We start from the raw sequence: 10142 nt of genomic DNA, 5'->3' as shown, positions 1-10142 counted from the left end.
CAATAACATTTGGCCCAGGAATTGCTAACAAATGTCCGGGCTGGGGATTCGAACCCGCCACCTTAGGTGTACGTGGCTGGCGCCTTAGCCAGTTGAGCTATAGGCGCCGAGCCCACAATTCCAACTTTTAAAAATCTCCAAAAACTAACAAAAAATAATGTTGGCAAAAAATTTCTTAACAGCAAGAATTGACCTGGACAAATGTTGGGCAATTTTTGGTGTTTATTCATCACACTTGGTATGAAAATTCAAATATTTTGCTACAGAAATATTACTGTATTGGACAGTGGTACCTCTCTTTCTTTTCTTTCTTTCACAGAGTCTTACTTTGTCACCTTCTGTAGAGCACTGTGACATCACAGCTCACAGCAACCTCAAACTCCTGGGCTTAAGCAATTCTCTTGCTTGCCTCAGGCATCCACCTACCCACCCACCACAGTGCCTGGCAATTTTTAGAGACAAGGTCTTGCTCTTGCTCTTGCTCAAGCTGGTTTTGAACTCCTGAGCTGAGGCAATCCACCTGCCTCTGCCTCCCAGAGTGCTAGGATTACAGATGTGAGCCACTATTTCTGGCCTTGGACTGTGGTATCTTGCTGAGGATAATATATAATATATGGTACAGTCACCATATTCTCCTTCTAAAATCTAAAAGGATCCAAATTCCAAACCACATCTGGCCCCAAAGACTTCAGATAAGAGATTACAGGCTTGTGAAGCCCTCATGGGAAGGCATGTGTATGAAATGACATATGGATGCATGGAAAGCACTAATAACAGTGTAGACTGCACAGCTAGTTCTCAAGAATATTCTTCTATTCCAACACCGTGACCCCCACCCTTGGCCACATTCTGGTCAGAATCAGAGGGTCATCCCTGCCTAGAGAGGAGGAGGGTAGCTTCTGTCTTCCCTTCTGTGATGCTTTTTCCACTTACTGATCCTTCTCTCTCTCCCCAGAACACCAAGTCTGTGAAAATACTGATGGACAGGTGAGCAGATGGCCCCCAGCCCTCAGGGGAACACATCTGGGGTGGGTGGGGAGGGCCAGGCCACAGCTGGGAGGTAGGGCGGGCTCACCGGTGATACCTCCTCACAGCAGATGCCCCGTCCACTGCCCCCAGGACCCAGACCTGCACAGGCAGCAGCCTTTCTCCCCCTAAGATCGGCCACCTGAACTCCAAGCTCTTCCTGAATGAGGTGGCCAAGAAGGAGAAGCAGCTGCGGAAGATGCTAGAAGGTGAGGGTGGGGTCTCCCATCAAAGGGGGAGCCAGCCCTTTGGGTGGGGTAAATGCTAGAGACTTCTCTCTGAGAGGCAGTGTGGACTAGTTAGGTAGACCTTCTTTTACATCCTAGGTTTGCCACTTCTAGCTATGGGACTCCGGGCAAGTGACATTACCTCCTTGAGCCTCAGTTTCTTCAGCTGTACAGTGGGAATAATGTCTCTATTTCCTAATGGAGGAGTGGGCATCACCTGGGATATGACATGCTTGGTTTTCTAGATGTAGGGAGTAGGAGGCCTGGGTTGCTTTGAGTGGGAACTTTGGCAATTTTTGCCCCCAAACTCTCCACAGGCCCCTTCAGCACACCGGTGCCCTTCCTGCAGAGTGTCCCCCTGTATCCTTGTGGCATGAGCAGCTCTGGGGCGGAGAAGCGCAAGCACTCAACGGCCTTCCCTGAGGCCAGTTTCCTAGAGACGTCGTCAGGCCCTGTGGGCGGCCAGTACGGGGCAGCGGGCACAGCCAGCGGCGAGGGCCAATCTGGGCAACCCCTGGGGCCCTGCAGCTCCACACAGCACTTGGTGGCCCTGCCAGGCGGTGCTCAACCAGTACACTCAAGCCCCGTGTTCCCCCCGTCGCAGTATCCCAATGGCTCCGCCGCCCAGCAGCCCATGCTCCCTCAGTATGGCGGCCGCAAGATTCTCGTCTGTTCTGTGGACAACTGCTACTGTTCTTCCGTGGCCAACCATGGCGGCCACCAGCCCTACCCCCGCTCCGGCCACTTCCCGTGGACAGTGCCCTCGCAGGAGTATTCACACCCGCTCCCGCCTACACCCTCTGTCCCTCAGTCCCTTCCTGGCCTGGCAGTCAGAGACTGGCTCGACGCTTCCCAGCAGCCTGGCCACCAGGATTTCTACAGGGTGTATGGGCAGCCGTCCACCAAGCACTACGTGACGAGCTAACGCCACGCAGGTGGCGGGGTGCTGGGGAATCCTCCTCCAGTCCCCCCATGGCTTGGGAATTATGCATCCAGAGACCTGCCCTTCTACCTACCTTCTCCCTCTTCCTTCCTCCCCCCATTCCCCCAAGTCTTTTCCTTTTGGACTGTGTTTTGGTTTTGGCTTTGTTTTTGACTTTTTTTTTTTTTTCATAATGAATCTCCTGGACACAGAGGTGACAGTGGGAGCTGGCCTGGGCTGGGGCCACAGGTGGCCTTGGAGTTGGGAAAGTGTCTCAAGGCACTGAGCTCTCGCTCTGTCTCTCCTTTTTTTCTTGTACGATTTCCCCCAGAACTCCCATGGCTGGAAGGAGCCTCACCTTCCCCTGAAGCCCTTGGGGAATCTAGCCCTTCTCACCTGGCCCAGGAGGGAGGCCATGCCCACCAGCCTCTTTCTCCTCTGGTTTTTCTTTTGGGCAGTTTGATCACTGATCGAGTAAGGAATGACTTGTAGATTGTGGGACTTTTGTTTTGGTTTTTAAAATTTTTTTAAACCAAGAATGATTTCTCCTGCTTCCTTCTTCCTCACCATCTTCCCAGACGGAGTTTAAAGGCCACTTCTCAAGCAGCTTTTGGCACCTTCAGCCTCAGAGAGGAATCTTTTAAAGACAGGAACCCCATGTCCAGGAAAGGGGAAAAGGAACTTTGCCAATGATAGTGACCACAGCAAAAGCAAATAATAATAATATTAATAATAATAAAGAGAAATAATAAAATAAAAAACAATAGCACAGCCCTTGTTGAGGTCAGCAGGGAAGAGGGGCTGCCCTGAGTTGTGTCCTTGCCTGAATTTTGACACAGCTACTTCCTGTAGTGAGCACTTTGTATGAATCATGGACTTCCTGTTCTCAAGGCGCAGGTATTTATTCTGTAATCTGTCTAGAGCACACACTGAAATCCAACCTTCTAATAAACATGATGGCGCAGTCCCGTTCCCTGCCTTCACTCTTACCCTCAACACCCTGAGGCCTGGGGTCTTCAGGCATTGGTGTGAGGAACGGCCCTCTAAGGACAAAAGCCTCTCTACCCTCCTGGGTCTCCAGTTTCAGGCCTGTGAATGTAAACTAGTCAGGGGCAGACTACATCCACTCTGACCTTGAGTTCATTTGCAAATATTTGCTGAGGGCCTCCAGGGCCCAGGCCCATGCTACCCCAGCCATGGCATCTCTTTGAGGTTCTGCCAATGTGGGACAAAGGAGAAACACCTGAAAGAGGTAAAGTCTTGCAAGTTTACCTCTTTCCGGCCACAAATATTTATTGAGTGCATACTGGGAGCTGGCACTGTGCAAGGCTGCAGGCTCCCAAGCAGAACAGATCGTGTCCTCTTGGAATTTAATCTAGCTGGGCCTTGGCCCCCATGGGGAGTAAGGGCCACTAAGCAGAATGATTTGGTGACTTGAGGCTTTGGCTCTGGGAGGAGTGGAAGTGGGGTAGCAAGATGAAAAAGACATCCCACCTCCACCCCTTTGGGGTGAAAGTGCAGAGTGTCCAGTCTCAGGCATGTGTTGGGTACGTGTTCAAAGGGCAGATTCCCGAGCCCCAGCTTAGACTATGGGAATCTGAGAGCCTAGGAATTTGCATTTATAACTTCTCGTGTTTCTGACACATCTGGGGTTTGAGAAGTGCTGCCATGAGGGCCTAGTATCTGCCAGAGACCCCTGGGTAAGAGGGAGAAGGGGCTGGGACACACCAAGGCCTGGCTCCAGTTTGCTGCCTGATGATTTGCACAGATCTGTGAGTAGGGAGGGCAGCCTGTGCCCTTCTCCCATACTAGCAGGAGGGGCAGCCTTTGCTAAGTGTCCAGTTCTCACCCCCTTGTCTGGTCAGAATCAAGTACCACCCCAGGAAGCCTAGGACGAGGCAGGGAGCCTGTGGGTAAAGTCTCATATCAGTGGTCTAATCCTCGCAAACCCCTAGTCACCTCTCTACAAAAAATAAAGGCTTTGGGGCTGGCCAGACCAAACCAGAATCTTGGTAAGTGCCCCCATCCCCTCCTGTGGAAATAAAGGATGACAGAATGGGGTGGGTGGACCCTTGCCTGATTGTTCCTCCTTCCCAGTTTGGCAGGGAACTGGAGTCCGGAGCAGTAAGACAACAGCTGCCCCCACTTCTCTGTACCTGTTTGGGGCTAAAGGGAGAGGCAGGTGGCTGAAGTACAATGGAGTACAGTGTCCCTACAATGCACAGACACAGAGCAGCTCACATCTGCTCCTCCCTTTCTCCAGTTTGTCAAGGGCCCTGTGACATCCCCCATGCCAAGACTTGGGAGGTGAGACAGAGCTGTCCGATTTCCTTCTCGCTTGGCCTAATTTTATTTTGGCTAATGGGAGGGGTCCGTTCTCCAGGTATATGTACCTGAGATATGGAGGGAAGATTCTGAACGGGCTCAAGGCTCTCCCCACTCTTGAATCCTACCCCAGCCAACTCAGCCACATAGCTGTAGGAGGAGCTGCCAGTAGTGTGGGCTGGGAGGGAGGGCGCGTCTGGTCAGCCAAGGAAGTAGCCACCCAGTTGTCCCTGACTTTGTAGGAGCAGCTGTACCCACCTCCCAAAAGGGCCAGGGGCAAATGAGGCCCAGAAAGAGCTGGAGCTGTCCCAGGGCAAAGATCCACCAAAAAAGGTATCTGAGGGCCTCCCCACAACCTGAATGTGTGCTGGGGGGGGTCCAGGGGGGCGTCTGGTCGCTGCCAGGTGCACGCTCTGCGCACACCCGCCTGCTGCCCGCCTCCGGCCTGCCCTCCCGTCTATCACGCCTCCCTTTCCGGGAAGGGCCGGGGATCCGCGGCTCCCTACCCCACAGACAGGGCGGCGGCTCCTGTGGCCCAGATGTGCGGAGCCCGCAGGGAGGCCACCGCCCGGGGCGGGGCGGGGGTTTCCTCTGCCCGCCACCGCCTCGCTCTGGCTCTTTAATGTCTCTGCTCCCCACCCCCACCTGGTCATAGCCCGGAGCCCAGCAGCTGGGCCTGCTCCCTCCGTGTCTCCTCCCTCAGCCTGTCTCCCAGCTGTCTTTGGGGTGGGGCCGGGCAGCTGGGGAACAGCTGCAAGGCGTGAGGTGGGGGTCTAGTGCCCCCTGCAACTGCCGGAAACTGTCGTCAGAAACTTTCTTCGTGGGCGGCGCTGTGGCTCAGTGAGACGGGCGCCAGCTCCATATACCCAGGGTGGCCGGTTCAAACCCAGCCCCGGCTAAACTGCAACAATAAAATAGCCGGGTGTCGTGGCAGGCACCTGTAGTCCCAGCTACTAGGGAGGCTGAGGCAAGAGAATCGCCTAAGCCCAGAGGTTGCTGTGAGCTGTGACTTCATGGCACCCTAATAAGGGTAAAAAAGTGAGACTCTGTCTCTAAAAAAAAAAAAAAAAAAAAAAGAAACTTTCTTCGTACTCAGGAGGTGGCGCAGGAGGAGGGGAACAAACTTGGGGATAGTCCTCCACCCCTTCTCCCAGCGCATCTGGCCAGGCAGACACCAGATCAAGCCCCCTCCCAGCTTCAAAGGGCATCCTGGGGACACTGAACTGCTGAGGGCCCCTATCTCCAAGCTGAGACCCCACCGTCTAACCTCACTTCTGGATTCTTACAGGCCCTATTCACACCCACCCACTCAGAACCTGTCATTGTTACCACAGCCTTCCTCAGACACCTTCATCTTCTCTTATCTGAGGGTGGGGAAGAACCAGTTAGCAACTTCAGGACCCAACCTAGGCCCCTGGGGGATTCCTATCCCACCTCAGTATCCTGTGAATTCTGGGGGAGGAGAAGGTGGTTTAGAAATAAATCTCTCCAGACCCCAGAATCCTGGTAAGGGTTCTAGAATCCAGAGTTCTGTTTGAGTTAAAAGGGCAAGGAATGAAATTGAGGGCACTCTTGGATTGCCCCTGTTCTATACTCTGTGCAGAAGTGCTAGGACAAAGCCCTTGGTTCAGGATCTTCTGGGGGCTAAGATTCCAGAATCTTCTCTGGAGGCTGGGAGGAATAAGAAACAGATTGGAGTGTGGGTAGCAGCAGCTGGGGTTGAGGGGCTCATAGTGAGAAGTGGGAAGGTACATGCCTGGTCCAGGAAGAAGGCTGGCCAAGAACACCAGCTTCTTCCTTCAGCGATGGTCTTTCTCTAGCTTTCTACACTCTTCCACCTGCTCTCCAGAGACTCTTCCCCTCCTGCCTCACCCCTACCCTAGCAGGATATATTCTGTCTGTGCTGGAATTCATCCAGTGACAGCTCCCACCCTCAAGACATCCCTTTCACTGTGCAAATTCTTCCAAATAGCAAATAGAAATCTGATGGATAGAGCTCTGGTCTCTGCCATATTCTCCACAATGTGTAAAAATCACAGCCCTAGAGTGAGGGATGCCTTCAAGAGCTCAGGGCTACTTCCTGAAATCCTGAAATTCATCCCTGGCTTTTATGATGCCAATGGATTTATCCATTCAGCACTGGGGGGTGGGGGGTGTTTATGAATGTTTCCTGCATGGGAGGCCAGTTTTCTTTCATCACTTGTGGTTAATTCCCCTCAACTGTGGCAAACTGGGAAATGTATGACTTCTCCTTGCACTAGATCTCCAATAATTGGCTCTTTCTTGCAGGCAACCCATCTGTGCTGTTCCATAGGTTATTTTTTGTTACTTACATTGGGGCAAAAAGGGGGTGACATGTGAAATGGTGTGCTGTGCAACTTATATAGAATGGGGACTTAGAGGGGGCATGGGCAACATCTCAGAATTGCAGATCAGAAGTGAAACTAGGGGCTCAGCGCCTATAGCTCAACCGGCTAAGGCGCCAGCCATGTACACCTAAGGTGGTGGGTTCGAATCCCCAGCACGGACCCGCCAAAACAACAATGACGGCTGCAACCAAAAAATAGCTGGGCGTTGTGGCGGGCGCCTGTAGTCCCAGCTACTTGGGAGGCGGAGGCAGGAGACTCGCTTGAGCCCAGGAGTTGGCGGTTGCTGTGAGCTGTAATGCCACGGTACTCTGCCCAGGGGGACAGCTTGAGGCTCTCTCTAAAAAAAAAAAAAAGAAGTGAAACTAGGGGTGGGGTGGGGATGAGCTGAATCTTAAAGGTGGTATGAACTCCTGGCCCACTGGAAAAAATGGCAGTGAGTAATTGGACATAACATGTGTCCTGGTTGTGAACTGGACATCATCAGACACTGTCCATGTGTGCACCTGCTGCAGGGCACTGAGCAGGTGTGAACACAAATGGGCAGTTCCTGGCCTAACAAGTTAGGGTCTCACCAGCCACACTGATTGTCAGTTCTGTCTCCACCAGCGGCAGCTCCCCAAGCTCCACCCATCAAACCAAATGCTTAACAACAGTCCTTCCACAGCTCACATGGTGCCATGCCCCAGCGACTGTGGATTTGCTGACCCCTCTGCTTGGATGTCTCCCGGGCCTCGCAGTCTCTCCTCTGTGCAGCCCTCCCCTACCCATCTCTGAAGAGGGCGGTTGAGAGGTAATGAGATGACACATATAAAGTGCCAGGTCTGGTGCTGGCTTCAGTGGTGCTTAGGCAGTGGTAACTATCACAATGTTTATGTTCCTTTGGGCCAACCATCCTCCCATGCACTTTGCTCACTCAGTTGGTATTTTTAACTAATTGCAGTTTACATGTCAGACTGCAGTTGCATAGTTTAATGTCCAACTAGCCTGTGAGTCCCTAGAGGACATGAAATATTAGTCACCTTTGATATTTGCAGACTTAGCACAGTGCCTGTTTGATTGATTGATTCATTCATTCATTCGGCAAATAATTATTGAGATCTTTCTAGTGCCAGGCATTGCTTCAATGTCAGGCATGCATCAGTGAACAAAACAGACATATTCTTTGCCTTTTTTTCTTTAAGACAGAGTCTCACTTTGTTGTCCTTGGTAGAGTGCTGTGGCATCATAGTTCACAACAACCTCAAACTCTTGGGCTCAAGCAATCCTCTTGCCTCAGCCTTCCAAGTAGCTTTGATTATAGGTGCCTACCACAAGGCCTAGCTATTTTTTTTTTTTTTTGAGACAGTTCTCTCTCTTCCTCAGGCTGGTCTCAAACTCCTGAGCTTAGGCAATCCACTCCCCTTAGCCTTCCAAAGCCCTAGGATTGCAGGTGTGAGCCACCATGCTGGGCCTCTTTGCCCTCTTAGAGCTGATAATCTGTGCGGAAGGGCCAGATGACTTGCAAAAAATAAGTAAAAATGAGTAGGTGATGAGTACCATGAAGGAAAATAGAGCAGGTGAGGGCATAGGGAATGTAGGGAAGGGGACACAGGGGACATGGAAGTGTATATATGGAGAAAAATGGTTGGGAAAGGCTTCGCTAAGAAGGTGACACTGAGCAGAAACCTCTTGAGGGGACAAGATCTGGGTATATTTGGAGCAAGAGTTTTCCAGGCAAAGGGAGTAAGTACAAAGGCCTCAGGCAGAAGATTCTGTTTCAGGAACAGTCAAGGGGTAAGGGTGGCTGGAATGAGTGAGCAGGGGACAGAGAGGCGAGTGAGTGGGTCAGAGAGGTAGTGAGAGAACAGGGCCAGGACATGAGTCCATTGTCAGTGCTTTGCTTCTGCTCAAGAGATATTTGCTGAATGAATGAATGCATGAATGAACAGATGCCAAGTGCCTGACTGCTCAGGGCTTTAAAAATTGCACAGGGGAAAAGCTACCAGGCCATCTTCTTGGGGATGTGGGATTGAATCACGCCCTAAAGAAAGGGGTAAGCTCAAAAGAGGGGGCAGATGTCCCAGAGAAGAGGTGCTGTGAACATGAGGTGGGGGGATAAAATTGTGGGGGTTAGTTGGGGGTGGGTAGTGAGGAGAGCTCATCTAGAGCACAGGGTATATGCGAAGTCCATGGTTGATAAGTTCATAGAAATGGTCTGGGATCAGGTCAGAGGAGCTTTGAACGACAGGATAAACAGTTTAGACTTGAAGATCTCCTAGCTGCAGGGCCTTGGAAGCTGTGTGAATAGGGGGTCTGCATTTTAGGAAAATGGCTCTGACTCCTAAGGGTCTCTCTCTAGGCAGGAGGAGACCAGGTGGCCAACTGGAAGGCACTGAGAGGTCCAAGTGAGAGGAGAGGTGGGTGCAGTGTGCAGACTGAACCCAGCCTGAGGAGCAGAAGGCTGGTGGCTGGGCCTGCAGGTCCACCGCTCAGCCAAGGGCAGGAAGCCTGGAGCAGGCCTTCTCCCTCCCTGCCAGCTAGCCATGGGCCCTAGAGTCAGCAGAAAATCCCGGCTCTGGGGAGGAGGCAGCGCAGAGCCAGAAGCTGCTGAGGGAGCACTGGCAGCAAGATGCCATTGTACATCCGCAATCAAGATGCTTCAGAGGAAATCAAAAGCACCGACTGGGGAAATGATGTGTGCACACTCTTTCTTTCTCTCTCTCAAACACACACACAAACTTCTGCCTCCAAAATGGGTCAAGTGAAGCTGTGGGCGTGGGCTGGAGAGGGAGGGCTAGGAGAAGGGCTTGGGGGAAGCTTGGGCCCTGGTGCCCACTCACCCTCCTGGCATAGGAGCTGGCAGCAGCTGCAGGGTGGGGCGGGATGTGGGGATCAATGTACACCTCCCCATGCATATGGATAATGCACACAGCTGCCCTGCCTGCTTAGCGTTCATTAGGACCAACTGTTTCAGGAGCAGCAGCAGGCGGGCGGGTGGGAGAGGGTGCTGTGCCCGCTCAAGGCCTGAGGGGGGTTGCCTGCAGCTGTGCAGACACCTCCCCTCTGACTGGATCAGCATCCCAGCTCCCTCCTCACTTTTTTTCTTCTCCCAACCCACTGGTCTGTCATATTGGAAGACCTCAGGGTGGGAAAGGGATCCAGGGAGTAAGGCAGGGTGACATCCCGTTGAATCCCTGTAGGAGCTAGGGGAGGGGAAAGGAGTGCTGGGGGAGGGGAGGGCAGGATGGGGGTCCCTTGATTCCAGGATGGGCTATTGCTTACAAACCAAAACTT

The 10142-nt window shown here is 52.5% G+C and overlaps 1 protein-coding gene across 1 annotated transcript in view; it reads left to right on the top strand.

The window, feature by feature from the left end:
• TRIM8 (tripartite motif containing 8) overlaps positions 1 to 3144 on the top strand; it is a 22138-nt gene extending 18994 nt beyond the window's left edge. Inside the window, exons 4-6 of the mRNA XM_003787215.3 lie at positions 956 to 987; positions 1120 to 1235; positions 1571 to 3144. Of these exons, the coding sequence (XP_003787263.1) occupies positions 956 to 987; positions 1120 to 1235; positions 1571 to 2178 (756 nt within the window). The 3' untranslated portion in view covers positions 2179 to 3144. The remainder of the gene's footprint in view (positions 1 to 955; positions 988 to 1119; positions 1236 to 1570) is intronic.
• Positions 3145 to 10142: the final 6998 nt, after the last annotated feature.

The sequence above is a fragment of the Otolemur garnettii genome, unplaced genomic scaffold, assembly GCF_000181295.1.
Source record: "Otolemur garnettii isolate 467f Iridium unplaced genomic scaffold, OtoGar3 scaffold00021, whole genome shotgun sequence".
Classification (NCBI taxonomy): domain Eukaryota; kingdom Metazoa; phylum Chordata; class Mammalia; order Primates; family Galagidae; genus Otolemur; species Otolemur garnettii.
Note: the sequence above shows the minus strand (reverse complement) of the source record. Positions and strands in the feature narration are given on the sequence as shown.